Source organism: Lepidochelys kempii, chromosome 7, assembly GCF_965140285.1.
Source record: "Lepidochelys kempii isolate rLepKem1 chromosome 7, rLepKem1.hap1, whole genome shotgun sequence".
NCBI lineage: Eukaryota > Metazoa > Chordata > Testudines > Cheloniidae > Lepidochelys > Lepidochelys kempii.
The window spans coordinates 53,408,676-53,426,571 of NC_136386.1; the positions used below are offsets into that span (position 1 = coordinate 53,408,676).

The 17,896-nt window shown below is 39.9% G+C and overlaps 1 protein-coding gene across 11 annotated transcripts in view; it reads right to left on the reverse strand.

The window, feature by feature from the left end:
- PPP3CB (protein phosphatase 3 catalytic subunit beta) overlaps nucleotides 1-17,896 on the reverse strand; it is an 86,504-nt gene that overhangs the window by 18,810 nt on the left and 49,798 nt on the right. For 4 of the 11 annotated variants that reach the window (XM_073352824.2, XM_073352825.2, XM_073352828.2 and 1 more), the window contains 3 exons: nucleotides 17,714-17,811; nucleotides 8,745-8,774; nucleotides 5,469-7,159 (listed from right to left, as the gene is read on the reverse strand). In XM_073352824.2, the coding sequence (XP_073208925.1) occupies nucleotides 6,981-7,159; nucleotides 8,745-8,774; nucleotides 17,714-17,811 (307 nt within the window). In that variant the 3' untranslated portion in view covers nucleotides 5,469-6,980. Of the gene's footprint in view, nucleotides 1-4,883; nucleotides 4,947-5,468; nucleotides 7,160-8,744; nucleotides 8,775-10,727; nucleotides 15,997-16,748; nucleotides 17,812-17,896 lie in introns of those variants that run through there. The other 7 variants (XM_073352826.2, XM_073352829.2, XM_073352830.2 and 4 more) reach the window with 4 other exon arrangements.

Here is a 17,896-nt window from a genome sequence, read left to right on the forward strand (position 1 = left end):
TACAGTATTAAACTGTTTAAAAGTTATACTCTGTGTGTGTGTGTGTGTGTGTGTACACACACACACACACACACAAAACGTTTTTTGTCTGGTGAAAAAAATTTCCCTGGAACCTAACCCCCCCCCTTATTTACATTAATTCTTATGGGGAAATTGGATTCGCTTAACATCGTTCCACTTTAAGTCACATTTTTCAGGACCATAACTACAACATTAAGCGAGGAGTTACTGTATGTGAGTTTTACTGTTTTGCACGAATACTGTGTGCCTCAGTTTCCCTGGAGGCTGCATCAATACCTCGATGGTGAGAATAGGGGTGTGTGAGTTTGGCTGAGACCTGTGGGGCTGGTTTGGCTGCTCCAGCTGCCTGCACATATGCTATGACCAGTGCCCTTCATAACCTGAGACCCAGGAGGGGGATGCAACCAGGTGATGACCAGGTGAAGCGAGACAAAGACAAGGAGGAGCAACAGGGGTGTCGGAAGTCGGGTTGCTGGAAACTGGCAGTCTGCTTGTAGGGACTGGAAGAGGGGGAGTCCAGGGCTTCTGGCCCAGGAATCCCCAAGATGGACTTGGCTGAAAGTCACTGATTTCTGTGCTAACAAGATGTGTTCTATGCTATGTTCCTTTCGAATAATAAACTTCTGTTTTACTGGCAGTCTGAGACTCATGTCTGCCTGTGGAGTTGGGGTGCAGGGCCCTCTGGCTTCCCCAGGAGCCTTGCCTGGGCGGACTCGCTGCTGGAAGCAAATGTTGTGGAAGAGGATGCTGAATGCTCCGAGGTCAGATCCAGGAAGGTCGATGCTGTATAAGCTTCTTGCCATGGCGACGGTATGCTCAGAGAGAGGAGGCATGCTCCCCCAGAGTCCTGACTGGCTTCATATGGAGTAGTTACAAAGCATTTTTAAAAAGCCTTATTTGAGGGTGAAGGAACAAACCATCCCAAAGTGCAGAAAGAATAGCAAAGATGGCAGGCGACCAGCTTGGCTTATCAGTGGAATCTTCAGTGAGCTTAGATTACAAAAGGAAGCTTACAAGAAGTGAAATTTGGACAGATGACTAGAGAGGAGTATACAAATATTGCTAGAGCATGCAGAGGTGTAATCAGGAAGGCCAAGGCACAACTGGAGTTGCAGCTAGCAACTTACATGAAAGGTAACAAGAGGGGTTTCTACAGATATGTTAGCACCAAGAAGATGGTCAGGGAAAGTGTGGGACCCTTACTGAACGGGGGAGGCAATTACTGAGTGGAAAAAGGCAAATATAGTGCCCATATTTTAAAAAAAAAAAAAAAGGGGGGGGGGGGGAGAGAATCCGGGGAACTACAGACCAGTCAGCCTCACTTCAGTCCCTGGCAAAATCATGGAGCAGGTCCACAAGGAATCCATTTTGAAGCACTTGGAGGAGAGGAAGGTGATCAGGAACATTTAACATGGATTTACCAAGGGCAACTCATGCCTGACCAACCTGACTACCTCCTATGATGAGATGACTGGCTCAGTGGATATAGGGAAGGCGGTGGATGTGATATATCTTGATTTTAGCAAAGCTTTTGATACAGTCTCCCACAGTATTCTTGCCAGCAAGTTAAGGAAGTATGGGCTGGATGAATGGACTAGAAGGTGGATAGAAAGCTGGCTAGATTGTCGGGCTCAACAGGTAGTGATCAATGGCTCGATGTCTAGTTGGCATCCGGTATCAAGTGGAGCGCCCCAGGGGTCAGTTGTGTTCAACATCTTTATTAATGATTTGGATGATGCGATTAATTGCATTCTCAGCAAGTTCGCAGATGACGCTAAGCTGGGGGGGGGGGAAGGTAGATACGCTGGAGGGTAGGGTCCAGAGTGACCTAGACAAATTGGAGGATTGGGCCAAAAGAAATCTGATGAGGTTCAACAAGGACAAGTGCAGAGTTCTGAACTTAGGATGGAAGAATCCCATGCACTGTATAGGCTGGGGACCAAGTGGCTAAGCAGCAGTTCTTCAGAAAAGGACCTGGAGATTACAGTGGACAAGAAGCTGGATATGAGTCAGCAGTGTGCCCTTGTTGCCAAGAAGGCCAATGGCATATTGGGCTGATTATTCCCCTCTATTCAGCACTGGTAAGACCATACCTTGAGTACTGTGTCCAGTTTTGGTCTGTCCCCCCCCACTACAGAACGGATGCGAACAAATTGGACAGAGTCCAGCAGAGGGCAACGAAAATGATTAGGGGGCTGGGGCACATGACTCACGAGGAGAGGCTGAGGGAACTAGGGTTCAAGGAGAGGCTGAGGGTACGAGGGAACTGGGGTTATTTAGTCCGCAGAAGAGAAGAGTGAGGGGGGAATTTGATAGCAGCCTTCAATTACCTGAAGGGGGTTCCAAAGAGGATGGAGCTCACTTGTTCTCAGTGGTGGCAGATGACGGAACAAGGAGCAATGGTCTCAGGTTGCAGTGGAGGAGGTTTAGTTTGGATATTAGGAAACACTATTTCACTAGGAGGGTGGTGAAGCACCCAAATGGGTTACCTAGAGAGGTGATGGAATCTCCATCCTTAGATGTTTTTAAGGCCCAGCTTGACAAAGCCTTAGCTGGGATGATTTAGTTGATGTTGGTCCTGCTTTGAGCAGTGGATTGGACTAGATGACCTCCTGAGGTCTCTTCCAACCCTAATATTCTATGACTGCCCCAGTGACTCTGTGACACTCACCCACCTTGTCTCTCCAATATCCTGGGACCAACATGGCTAAAACAACACTGCATACAACAATGGAGATGACAATGCATCCACTGAGAGATGTTTAATGCATTTGACCGGGACACTATTGGGATCGCTGTTCGGAAGTATGCATAGGTCAGAGTATTCAGTCTCAGGCATATTCAGTTGCTCCTTTATCTGCCTTTTACTGGAAGAATGTTTTTCAGAGATAAGATGGAGGACATCTTCATTTATGTGAAAGGATTGCCTGCTTAAAACCACAGTTACCCACCCAGAGGCAGATTTCTCTGCCTAAAGGTGTTCTAGTGATTCATCTGCACATCTAACAATATGATATATGCCATCATGTGCCAGCAATGCCCCTCTGCCATATACATTGGCCAAACCGGGCAGTCTCTACGTAAAAGAATAAATGGACACAAATCAGACGTCAAGAATTATAACATTCAAAAACGAGTCAGAGAACACTTCAATCTCTCTGGTCACTCGATTACAGACCTAAAAGTGGCAATTCTTCAACAAAAAAACTTCAAAAACAGACTCCAACGAGAGACTGCTGAATTGGAATTAATTTGCAAACTAGATACTATTAACTTAGGCTTCAATAAAGACTGGGAGTGGATGTGTCATTACACAAAGTAAAATTATTTCCCATGTTTATTCTCCCCCCTACCTCCCAGACATTCTTGTCAACTGCTGGAAATGGCCTACCTTGATTATCACTACAGAAGTTCCCTGCTCTCCTGCTGGTAATAGCGCACCTTACCCGATCACTCTTGTTACAGTGTGTATGGTAACACCCATTGTTTCATGTTCTCTGTGTATATAAATCTCCCCATTGTATTTTCCACTGAATGCATCCGATGAAGTGAGCTGTAGCTCACGAAAGCTTATGCTCAAATAAATTTGTTAGTCTCTAAGGTGCCACAAGTACTCCTTTTCTTTTTGCAGATACAGACTAACACGGCTGCTACTCTGACACAGAGCAAGTTGAGATTCGGCAACTTTTAACAGGCTTTTAATATTTTCAAATTACTTTAGGCTTTGGTGTTGCTCTCCACACATGCTGGGATAATCCTAAAACTTGGGATTGTATTCACAGAGAGTATGCGGTTTTAATTGGATTGTATTTCATAGGTGTGTGTGTCACACACACGGGCACATGTGTGTAGAATATTACCTTATCAAAACTGGTCACAGACAATCAATCAGTTAAAGACAATTGGCTGAGGACTAGTGGATTTTTTCAATTCACACCATCAAAAAGGCAGCACTGGCAGACCATTGTCTAGGTTAAATTTTTATACCTAGGCCCCTACCAAATTCGCGGCCAGGAAAAACGCATCATAGACCATGAAATCTGGTGTCCCTCCCGCCATGAAATCTAGTCTTGTGTGTCTTGTGCTTTTACCCTATACTATACAGATTTCATGGCAGGACCCCAGCATTTCTCAAATTGGGGGTCTTGACCCAAAAGGGAGCTGTAGGGGGGTCGCAAGGTTATTTTAGAGGGGTCATGGTATTGCCACCCTTACTTCTACTCTGCCTTCAGGACTTGGCGACCAGAGAACAGCAGCTACTGGCCAGGTGCCCAGCTCTGAAGGCAGCGTCCTGCCAGCAGCAGCACAGAAGTAAGGGTGGCAATACCATATCATGCTGCGTTGCTTCCTTCAGAGCTGGATGGCCAGAGTGGCAGCTGCTGACTGAAGTCACAGCTCTGCAGGCAGTAGCGCAGAAGTAAAGTTGGCAATACCATATCATGGCTACTCTTACTTGTGCACTGCTGCTGGTGGCGGTGGCTCTGCCTTCAGAGCTGGTCTCCCAGCCAGCAACCACTGCTCTCCAGCTGCCCAGCTCTGAAGACAGCACTGCTGCCAGCAGCAGTGCAGAAGGGTAGCAGTACTGCAAACCCCCTACAATAACCTTGTGACCCCCCTCCCCTCCCCACTCCTTTTTTGGTCAGGATCCATACAATTACATCATGAAATTTCAGATTTAAATAGCTGAAATCATGAAATTTATTATTTAAAAAATCCTATGACTGTGAAATTGATCAAAATGGACCGTGAATTTGGTAGGCCCTATTTATACACTTAGGATACTGGTGCAAATTTTGCTCTGTCCCAATGTCATCTATCAGAGACTACATAGCCCATGAATTATGTCTACTGATAACACTTACCTTTGTTTGTCACTTGGTCTTCTATGTTCAGATTGTTCATCACTATTTCCAATTAAACTGCATCTAAAATAAATAAAGTAAAACCAGAATAGGTTCAGTTCAGAATATACCATAGTTCTTTTTAGTAGATTTTCTCATTTACCTTCAACCAAAACAGACTAGCAAGATTCAACATTATCAGCTACTGACTCTCAAATAAGCCACTTTACTTGACATTATAAATGGTCATCACAACCACTGAACAAATACAAAAGGCATCAATAATGAACAGCTTTAAAAAAAAAAAAAAACTTGAGTGAACCCTCATATTGACCTTCCTTGTAGGTTTGTACAAATCATCATTGGATGTCAAACTTAATATAGAGAAAAATTCTGAAGTATTCTATTTGCAAGAACTCACTAAACGAAAATTAGCAAAATAAATGGAAGCAGAAATTCAAGATGACAATTTAAGCTTCAATTATATTGCTTTAAAGTATTGCTTTAAAGCTGAACTAAGTGACCATTTACACTATACCCATTTTTCTGCCAATTAAAAATGATTTAGAAAATACTGTTCAAAATAACAAAACAAAAACACAATGCTAGAAGCAGCAGCCCATGCACAAAATTTATTGTGTGCTACTGTTTATAAAATACTTGAATAGTTCGGAACATGCATAAAATTTTCAACTTAGACAGGGGTTTCTACAGATTGTACTTTATGGCAAACCAAAAGGGAGATGAACTCTAGTGACTTAAGTTTCAAGTTGTGTTCCAGGGGATGAGAAAGGTAGGTAGCAAATGTCAAAATATATAACAAAGTACAGTGACAATCAGTACAGTTCATTATTTGTGAACAAATCAGCATATGGTTTCAATTTTTAGTTTAACCAAGCAGTCCTGTAGCTAAAAAACATGCAGTCTCAATTTTACACTTTCACTAATGCCTTAACAACTGAACAGAACAATTGCTTATGCGCTGCATTGCCTAAATAAAAATATTTCCATAACATTTTCAGTTTCCTTTATAGAATTAAGAAAAATAATAAAAAGCTTGTAGCTATTCAGCCTGGCCAGTGATTATTAACTATTTAAGCAACTTTAACACTCACAATACAGTAAAAGTACCTATAACATCTATATAACCTATAGACGTTGTTCCTGTACATCAGAGATCTATATATTAAATATTTGCAAAATGAAAACATGCATACACAAAATACAATGCCACGCTTTACAGACTTGATATGAATCAAAATGTACTTTAACATAATGTACAAAGTTCAATTAAAAGTACCTTAAAATTAACAATTGCATTATTTTTCAAACTTTTAAAATTTTAAATATATTTTTAAATTCACGGTGGGGGGAGAATCTCAAAAGTTGGGCATAAAAGTTTCTACATTAAATATTTTAAAATCTGTGTTCAAGTAATAAACATTCCTACATAGAAATCTTCCGATAAGCTTTAACTAAAAAATACAGTGAATATAATACAGAATTAGCAACATCTAAGGAGTACACCTGAGGTCAGCATTTTACAGAATAACCAACTGCGATTTTTGGCATTTTTTTCATTTATTTAACATACACTTTTTGCAGCCTCAGATTTTTTTTAAGACTATTCTAATATATGTTTTTAAAGACACTTCATGAAACCAATGTCCATTAATAAATAGTAGCTCTTAGGGTTGTATTTGAAAGTCTGATTGAAAAAAAAACAACAAAAAAACCCCTAGCTCTGCTGAAAAGAAAATCCCATTTTGTAAACTTAAAGTGTTGACTATGATAAGCGTAAAATGCTAGTCTAGATGTGCTTTAGTGATAACAGCCCAACCATTTCCCCATAGCTCTCCAAGATTCAGCCAGCAATGTTGGAATTTCTGTAAATATATGAAGCATGCTCACAGATGTTCCGTCATCACTTATAGAGAGGGGCTGTTGCCTCAAAAGCACGATGGTTTGTCTTCAGCGGGATCAAGTTGTGTTTTCATCATTATATTAAGAAGTCAGTTTGACTGATTCCCCCTGGCTATTTCATCTGTTGTCATGTCAAAAAGCAGTACTCTAGGAATTCTCAGGCAAGACATATGAGTAAACCAGAAGTTGGTGTGGTCACTGTGCATTGTTGTTGCCAGTCCCATTGTTTCCATTGGCATTTGTTGTGTTTACAGAATTAATACCATCTTGCTGAAGAGCATCTTTTCTTGGTGGCATTCTCTCATTGATCCTATCCAAACCTTTTGCCTCTTCAAAACTGCAGATTTTATGTTGCGGAGAAAATCCTCGTATTGCTTAACAAAATGCAAATTTCATAGGTCAGTAACAGAAAAATAAGTTGAAAGTATATACTTTTTCTAATAAAATGATTTAAAAAGACATCTAAGAAATTAGCCAAAGAAACTTTTATGGCTCTACAACTGAATTAGTAACGCTTATATAATGTGCTTTCCTAGAATGTTCAATGGCAATCATGATTTCAACTGACAATCAAAATAGTATATGTCAAATATATTTCCGTAAGAATCAAGGTGGCTTAAACCTACTTTGCTGCTGAGCACTCCTGGTGTGATCAGTGCTAACAACTGCTTTGCTGCTGCGTGTATCAGGCTCATCTTAACATCCCGTTCACTTCAATGGAATGTCAATAAGCAGCTCAGTAAGTGCAGTGAAGGCAAAGCAGCACAAGTGTTTAAAAAAAAAGCCTTCAGATTTTGCATACAAATCAAAGTCCTGATCCTGCAGTTTTCATGCAGGCAAAACTGCAGAATATGGCTCTAACTCTGTTCTAATCATGTGGATAGTTGAAATGGACACAACCACAGTCTTAGAGTCATCAGTTGGGCATGACTTTAAACAGGAAACTAGATATTACTCTTCTACACATCATTTTAAATGAAATAGGAAATGCCTTCTTACTAAGCTGCATTTAGATGTAAAAATGGCTGACCATATGAAAAGCCTGAAGTCTTAGCAACAAAATTTTCTGTTGTATGTGTGTGCACAGTATCCACTGATTACAATGGAACAGAATTTGGCTCTTGATAATATTTTTGGATAGCTGACTTCCACAATGTAAAAAAAGTAGTCATTAAATGGTGTTTTGCGACCAAATTTGAAACAAACTAATTGCTATACTGTTTGTCATTCACTTAATTTAACATTGTGATATAGGAAATCAAAATGCGTATATAAAAGGCTCTTATTTACAGACCCTAAAATTGTATGGAGTTTTAACGACATTAATATTAACAAAGGATGCCTGAACAGCAACATATTTGGTACAGCAACATTGGCAACCCCTGTATTTTGTTATGCCTTTCATTGTCAGGTGTGTGTACATACTATAAACAAATTTGGTCAGCAAACTACCCTCAAAATCACATAGTAAAAATAGGAACACTGTAATTATAGGTCTTGCACTACCAGATGTGTTATGGAAAGTGATGAAAAGATTAGATTTCAAGCCACTAAGAATAAATTTTATCAAAAGAAACATGCATAAATAACCCCCACCCCCAACTCAAAACATATTTGCAGTTGAATTCAGAAAAAACAAAATTCAACACGACCACTTTTTAAAGTCGTCAAGACACAAACCACGTATCACAACATGCTTTACACAAATAAAAAGCAAAAAACTATTGCACATTTTGTAAAGAAACTGGGGGAAAAACAAAATGATTTCTCTGAAACATTATTAAAGGAAGTTATTATCCTAAGGCAAGAAATGAATGTTACATATAAAATGGATGAATCAATGCAGTTGATTCATCTCTGGTTGTGCAAGTTGAATGTAAGACACACGCACACAGAATAGTTTCAAATTCCCGCCCAGACGCCACAGATCTCTGCCACTGGCAAAGACTCTGATCATACCTTTTTCAGCCTCAATTGCCTCTACTGTGGCTGTACAGAAGTGAGCAGATGCATGCAAAATGAATGAGAAAGATGAAGAGTGTAATATCGCATAGCAGAAAAGGCAATGATCAATTTAATATATCACCCTAGCCCAGATCTGATTGCAAATATTTTTCAGTGAAAATTAAGACTATTTTATAAACTGAAGTGAAGTGACTCCTACATCTCAAGTGACAGTTTATCAAATGCAACACTCATATAATGCAACTTAATCTACCTATTGTATGTAACTGGTTGATTATTTCTTTACGTAAAACTAACATACAACCCTAAATACTGTTAAGGTTAGGGGCATATTTTGGTTTCAACTAGGTTCTACAAATTCTTTGAAGGTCCATAGCACGTTACTGGACTCTATGTTACCAAGAAAGATGTTATAAAGGAGCCAAGTTAAGACTATCAGTGTTTTATTAGTAAGACAAAATACTAATTTAGTACAAATGGATTTTATCTTTTTATTTAATGTTTGACACAATGGTCCTTGCACACATCTTTTGCACTCAGAAGCTGAATTCAGTACTTGGATTTTAGCACTGAATTCTAAGCAAAAAAGTGATGCTGTGATTCAAACTGAATTCATTAAATGAAATTCAGGTATTAGAGCATACAAACAAAAATCTAAAAAGTCACGTTTACAAACTGCCAAACAGCAACTCGCATTTAGGGAAGTAAACCAAGATCTTTATAGCTGGAGGAGCTCTGGACAAACACACTCATATACTTTGGTGGATGGATGAATTTACAACGTAAACATTTCAAAGATCCATGCCATGTCTACCCTAGCACTTTTGTCGGAAAAGGGTATGAAAAAAAACACCTCCCGACCGACTGAGTTTCACCAACAGAAGTGCTGGTATGAACAGTGCTATGTTGGCGGGAGATGCCCTCCCACCAACATAGCTCAATGAGGGGTGGTTTAATTATGCCAATAGGAGAGCTCTCTCCCATCAGCATAGAGCAGCTACATGGGAGACCATACAGGGGCATAGCTGCAGTGGTGCCGCTGTAAGGTCTGTAGTGTAGACATAGCCCTAATTGACCAGTTAGGAGTTAGTGTTTCTAAAGTTAAGTAGCTGTGTAAACAGCTGTAACTTTTTATATTTAAGGATTCTCCAAGTTCATATTTTGTACAAAATATGACTATACAATCTACAAAGTTGTCTAACTTAATGTAAAATTATTAGGTCTAATAAGACTACCAAGACCTTAGCCATCTTTTTCTAGTACAGCCTTGTTGCATAAACCACTTATTACTAAATCTTTTCAGTGAAAAATTGAGTACATTTCACTAATGATAAGTAATTCTGTGCATCTCCCTTCCATCAATCCTACCTCCAAAACAGACATTTAGAATCACAGAATTATAGAACTGGAAGGGACCTTGAGAGGTCATCTAGTCCAGTCCCCTGGACTCAAGACACGACTAAGTATTATCTAGACCGGGGTGGGCAAACTATGACTGGCGGGCCGCATCCAGCCTGCCAGCCGTTTTAATCTGGCCCTCAAGCCCCCAGAAGGCTTGGGGTCAGGGGCCACTCCACATGGCTCCCGGAAGCAGTGGCATGGCCCTCCTGCAGCTCCTACGCATAGAGGCAGCCAGGGGGCTCCACTATGCACACTGCCCCTGCCCCAAGCACCAGCCCCACAGGGGCAGTGCCTGCACTCTGCCCAGCTGTGCCTCCGTGTAGGAGCCAGAGTGGGGATATGCCGTTGCTTCCGGGAGCTGCTTGAGGTAAGCACCACTCGGAGCACCACCCTCCTACACCCCAAACTCCTTATCCCCAACCCCATCCCAGAGCCCCCCCCCCCAGCCAGAGCCCTCACGCCCCCCCCCCCACACACACACACTCCACTCCCCCGCCTCAGCCCAGAGACCCCTCTCACATCCTGAACTCCTCATTTCTGGCCCCACCCCAGAGCCCGCACCCACAACCAGAGCCCTCACCCCCTCCTGCACCCCAACCCCAATTTTGTGAGCATTCATGGCCCGCCATACAATTTCTATTCCCAGATGTGGCCCTTGGGCCAAAAAGTTTGCCCACCCCTGATCTAGACCATCCCTGACAGGTGTTTGTCCAAACTGCTATAAAAAATCCCCAATGATGGAGATTCCACAACCTCCCTAGGCAACTTATTTCAGTGCTTAACCACTCTGACAGTTAGGAAGTTTTTCCTAATGTCCAACCTAAACCGCCCTTGCTGCAATTTAAGCCCATTGCTTCTTGTCCTTTCCTCAGAGGTTAAGAAGAACAATTTTTCTCCCTCTGCCTTGTAACAACCTTTTATGTACTTGAAAACTGTTATGTCCCACCTCAGTCTTCTCTTCTCCAGACTAAACAAACTAATTTTTTCAATCTTCCCTCATAGGTCATGTTTTCTAGACCTTTAATAATTTTTGTTGCTCTTCTCTGGACTTTCTTCAATTTGTGCACATCTTTCCTGAAATGTGGCACTCAGAAGTTTAAGAAGTTTCTCCATTCAACAGATAGTTTACACAGTGCTAACAACGTGTTTGCTAAACTGATTCTTAAGAAAAAAGGAATTGGAATGGAATAGGTATAAAAGTAAATCTTGGGGAAGCAAGATAGAAATGATTAATTTGTGATTCGATCAGAACAGATTTTCAGAATTCTTTAAATTAGAGAAGTATAATTTGAGTAAGAAAATAAATAGAAAACAAATATATACACATTACCTACATTATGATTTAAAATCACTGTGTTTTACAAATAATTACAATTTTTACAGTGTTGCTTTGGAAAATGTGTCTTATAAAATAGTCATCTGTATTAATACCTTGTATGCATAATACAGTACTTTTACAACCTTTATATTTAGAGTTACCAAAAGCTTCTTGTCCTCATATGCAAAGAGAAGATATCTCAGGATTAAGTCAAATAGCCACTTGTGTGAATGGTTATTTTCCATGTTTATGGGGGGAAAAAAAAACGTTCCCAAACAGCAAAAATTAAATTACTTTTAGGAATATCTTAAAAGCTAACCAAACATATAAATTCCTTCTTATCTTTTTATTCTTCCAGTTTGCCACAAATACAGCACTAAACCTCTCTCCATCATTTCTTGTTACCCATGAGGCCTTTTTTTTCAATCTTTTTCTTAAAAGATCACGGATACTGCTTCGCCTCTGTAAATTATATAGTTTTGTCATACATACAAATTTCAAAACCTATTACCTAATTAATTCTACTTTCCCCGTTATTTCAGAGAGATCTCAGGATATATATAATTGATTTGAAATAAGAAAGGCAGTTTGTTACACTAAGCATAAAGGAACAAACCAATTGGAAAATACAACTGCTTTTAAAATATAACACAATAAAAAACAATTTATAACATTTTAACTCAGATTCTCTAAGTTACAAGTGAAATCCTTAATAAATCCTGATACACCTAACAGAACCACAGCATATTAATAGGTCCAACTCTGAAATCCTTACTGAAGCAAAATTCTCAGTTAGCTTAACTGTCTAAGTAAGGACATTCAAGGACAGGTGGCATGATATTTTAGATCTTCTGCAGTTCTAAGACTCCCCTCTTGATAAAAAGTCAGAGCTGATGCAACATCTAGGCCAATAAAAAAGTATCTTCCCAGTCCGCTGAGTAATGATCAGATTGGTATCCAAGGGTACTTGATCAGTCCAACTGATTTCACTGGGACTACTCACAAGCTTAAAGTTAAGCATGTGCTTACGTTTCTTGCTGAATCAGGACCTCGGTTAATCAGAATGCTAACTCCGTTCAAATTAGGGCCATCAAGCGATTAAAAAATTAATCATGATTAATCACGCTGTTAAATAATAATAGAATACTATTGATTTAAATATTTTTGGATGTTTTCTACATTTTCAAATATATTGATTTCAATTACAACGCAGAATACAAAGTGTACAGTGCTCACTTTATATTTATTTTTTATTACAAACATTTGCACTGTAAAAAAGAAACTTCAATTCACCTCACTGAAGTATTGTAGTGCAATCTCTATCACGAAAGTTGGACTTACAAATGTAGAATTATGTAAAAAAATAACTGCACTTAACAATAAAACAATGTAAAACTTTAGTGCCTACAAGTCCACTCAGTCCTACTTCTTGTTCAGCCAATCACTCAGACAAACAAGCACTCAGTGTTGGGGGAGGACAGGGGAGGGAGGAAGTAAGCAATAACCTGCACAGGAGGATGATGACGAAGCGGTCTTGCTGCTGCTTCTGGAAGGGTGGTTTCTGGTATTGGTCTCAACAGGCTCACTTCCTTTTACTGAGCTAGGTGGGCTCCCTTCAGCTGAGCAAGCCCTTGCTTGCAAGGAAGGGTGGATTTTACCTCAGGGACTGCTCATACTGCAAGGGAGGAGAAACTGGTGCAGGGAAGCTGAGCTCACCAGGCCATGTTCTCTATGGGGTACCCTTGGAGTGAGCAGCCAGCTAGGGGCAATGGGGCACGACGCAGGGGGGTTGGTCCTGGGAGTGAGGGGCGGGCCAGGAACAACCCCAGGCTGGCTAGGGTGACGATACGTCCCATTTTGGCCAGGACAGTCCCCTTTTTCAGCTCTGTCCTGGCCGTCCCTACTTCTTCCGCCAAACTGGGTATTTGTCCCATCTGCAAGGCAGAGTAGAGAGAGGCAACTGCTGTCTGGGGATCAGCTGAAGGTGGCAGAGCCCGCCTGCAGGAAATTGGAGAAATTTGCTGCTGGCAGCCAGTACTGGCTTCAGAGCTGACCCCTGGATGGTGCAGAGCTGGGGGGAGTGGGGGCGGGAAATCAGCCTCAGCTGGGGAAGGTGCAGAGCTCAGGGGAAAGGGGGGTTAGGGGATCAGCCTCAGCCAGGGGAGGGGAGGGAGGAAATCAGCCTCAGCTGGGGGAGGCATGGAGCTTTGGGTGGGCAAGCAGCACGGGGGAGGAGGGGGCAGACGGCATAGGTCTTGGGCAGAGGGGTCAGCCCCAGCCCTGGGTAGCACCGGGGGGAGGGGTCAGCCCCAGCCCCAGCCATGGGCTGCGTGGGGCTTGGGGGTGGTGGGGTGCCCCTGCTCAGGATCAGGGTCAGTCCCAGCCTTGGGCAGCACAGGGGGAGGGGTCAGCACCAGCTGTGGATGGCACAGGGCCGGGAGGGGGAGACCCCAAAGTGGGCAGTGCAAAAATCAGGAGGCAGCCCCAGCTGCAGGTAGCACAGGGTGGTTGGGGGGTCAGGAGGCATGGGGAGGGTGGTTCCAGCGAGCCCTGAAAAGGAGAGGGGGCGCTCCGGCGAGTCCCTGCCTGTCCTGATTTTACTTTAAAAACGTAGGGATGAGAACTACCTTACTTTCTGAAGCCTCTTCTCTTCCCGCCCTCTGGTGACGGCTTGTGTTACTGCGCTTGACCAAACAGGTTTCTCAGAGCAGCTCATGCTGCCCTCTCGCCCACAGGGTCTGCGATTAATGCGTGTTAAAAATATTAACATGCGTTAATCGCAGGTGTTAACAGCAGTTAATTGACAGCCCTAATTCAAATAAATGGTGACAACTTCATTCCACTGAATAAATGGCACTAGAAAAGTTATATCTTACAGCATCATTAAAATAATGAAGCACGAGTGAAAAAGTTGCCTGAATTTGCTCATGTAAGCAGTACACTATTAAATGCTTAACTACACTTCACATAAAAAATGTTACGAACAGACAAAGGCAATGTTACCCAAAATACCTTCCCCTTTAAAAATTTATCTCAGTACTAACAACCTTGGATTCCACTCAATCCCCTCCTCCAGAAATGAATCCAGGTGTTTCTCAAGTGGTTAATATGCTCACTTCCTTTTGCATGATATAGTTATGCTGGTATTCCCAATTTACTCTAATTTTCAGGTTGTTTCCTCTGCTCTTCTCAGCAATAAATATATGTCTATTGACTATACCCCTTACATGATGCTTAGAATTTATGTTGTTACACCTCGGTCTCTTCTGTTTTGCAAAGAGAATCAGTTTGTTTAATCCTTCCTCACAATTTAGATACTTCAGACTGGGTATCATTTTAGGTGCCCTATTCTGCATTCTATCCCAGACAATCAGCTCTTTCCCCAGGGGACAAACCTGAACAAATTATTTCAGGTACATTGACAGGGTACTCATATCATCTGGGTTTTTTACCATCATACTCTCTTCTAATAACTTACTACAGAGTTTATTGTTCCTTTAAGGACTGTTGTGCCCACTTTTTGTTTGATCTCAAAATGAAAGAGTTCTGACTGAAGGTATTTCTTGCCAAAAATCTGAAGTTGGGTCCAAATTACATTTCTGAAGCTCCAATTCAAAACTGCTTAATTTATATCTGTGTTTGTAAATTTATATCTGTGTTTGTACTTAAAGTAAATATTAATTTTACAAATATATCTGGATATACTACCTATTCTGATAAAAGAAGTTTCAGCCCAAATAATTTGAAACACATACACCCCACTAAAATAAAAACTACACAGTGGAAGCAGACTGAGCCTTGACTATGCAAACAGATGATTTTTCCAATCATCAACACAAGAGAACTTCGCTAATTAACATTAATTGATCATTACTGAATTTTGTGAACTAGCAAGTGAACAAAAACAACAGAAAAGCAAGGATTATACATCACAAAATATGCTTTGTTCATTTATTTTCTCAAATGTAGTTTAGCTGTAATTATTTATGACATTTCATACTATACTGATAAATATATGGTATTTTGTAAAAAAAATCTTTTCAATGTGAAACCTCACTATACCATTGGCTAATAAATATTTGGTTCTATTATAGTTGTTTTACTTCAGAACTTTTCCTTTTGTAGCTTGGAAACTGTTGTATTTATATTTAAAACCTTTAATAGGTTTTGTTTAAAAGGTGCATACATAGTACAAGAGAAAAATCTAAATAAATTGGTGCATATTGATCAGTAAAAACTAAAATATTATATTAAAAAAAGTTAACAATTGGATTATTTTGAAACAGTGAAAGAAGAATGAAATAGCTAATGGATTGATTCAGTGTATCAGGAATACCACAATAAAGCATTCTCATGTCAGTGAAAAAAACACTCCTTGCCCCACAAAAAAAACCCCTCTTTTGCATACTTTCCAAATGTCCAGCTTTCTCCTCTAGTGGTAATATGTTGTATGCGTTATGTTAACAAAACATTTTTTTCTAGTTAGTTTGATCCTCTCTGGTGTTTATAATGCAATATGAAGAAAAACTGGGAAATGAGGGAGAAGAAATTAGAGCACAGACAATTTAATAAAACAACAACAAAGTATCTCACTAATCAACAAAAATACAAAAACTATAATATATTCTTTTGGAATGCTCTGGATGGATTGTGGAACAGACACCATTAGTTATAGACAACATTCACAAAACAATAACATACATAAATAGAACATAGAAAGTTAACCTGTAGAAATCATGAACCCATCAAAAAGTTTAAAAATGTGACATTTAAATTTCAAAACTATTAAAGAAGAACTCTGATAAATTAATTGAAAGTTCAATAAAAGGTTTTTAAAAAACCTGATTTGAAATTTCTGAATTTTTCTTTATGAGTATCTAAATTTCAAAATGACAAAAGAAGCTACTCTTGCAAAATAGATTGTGTAAAAATGTGATTCTGTTCATATATTAAAATTGTTCAATACTGCTAGAAATCAGTGCCCAGATAGTGTTTGGTACTATACAAATGCCCAAGACAGAAAGTTGGAATGCATTCAAGTAATTTATGCTTAAGAGTGCTGCACGTGTGAAGTCCAGTTTCCAACCTGATATTTTAATTATCCACCACAATGAACATAAATTTGGACTTCATCCTTTTGATATATTTTGTAAGAGTTTCATAACATTTCTCCTATGCCTAGTTAATCTGTTATGGTCTTCTGAAAAGTTGATTCCATGTTTAAACAAAAAACAAAAACAAAAACAAAAAAATATTCAATAAGCCAGATTACAGGTATATTTCGTGTAGTGTTCTTTTTATTTTCATGCAAAAATATATGCACACTTAACACCCTTTGATTTTGACTTACTTACAAGATTTAAATTCAATCCCTTTATTCTCAACTGATTTTATAACAATTACTGAATATTTTCAATTACATTAATCTCCAAAATGCACAGACAATGTGCAGCAGGAAATGCAGCAAGCCTCAAAAACAAGGTGCTACACCGTTGCTTCTACATCAAGAGACAGACAAGTAGCTGGGAGAGTGGTTTAATTTTAACACTTATACAGACATACAGCTATACCTAGAGAGAGACAGACAGATTTAAGAAAGAAGCTACATCTGCAGAGGAAGGAAACAGCATGTTACAAGGACAATTCAAGGAAGTCAATTATACATAGAACATTTGACAAACAACACAGAGAACAAACTTTGGCATTAATTCCCAGGGTACAAAACACAGCACACGTCAATCTGTCAATGAAGTGAAAAACAAAGCTCAGCAGCCTGCAGCTGTTTGTTAATACTAGCATCAAAGAAGTATTTGACATTTAAAAATTAAAACTAGTAACATCTCTGTAATAAAACTATTTAAATGAAAAGTGGACAAGTAAAAAACAAAGAATTACATTGCACTTTCTGTAATGTAATGCCCAAATGACTCTAGATTCCATTATCAGCTCTATACAGTCACCCCACAACTGAGACACTTGTGCCACCTGTAAGTTTTTAAATTAAGGAAGCGCAGACTGACAATACTGGTCTAACACTACTAAATATTTGCTTTTAGTTTTATACCCTGGTTAGGTATCCATTTCACATTGCCTGATTAACATATAACACTATGTTTATCTCAGCCGCTAAGACAAGAACTGAAAAGCATTAGAAATTCCCTGCATGCATTATGTGTAGTGTTAGCAAAAGAGTGAGATGTGGCCCAGTCCATCTGAGGCACAGCAAGTTGCATAACATCATTACCACTTTGTAGCGTCTGACGTCCTCCGGCCAACACTCCACTAGGTAACATTCCAGTGGGAGTCAAACCCTTGAGTGTCAGCACACTTTCACTCTCCTCCCTATAGTGGAAGAAAAGCAATGAGTTTCTTTACTATAAAGCCACTTAAATAAGAATTTAAATAAAATAAGGAAAAATATATTTTG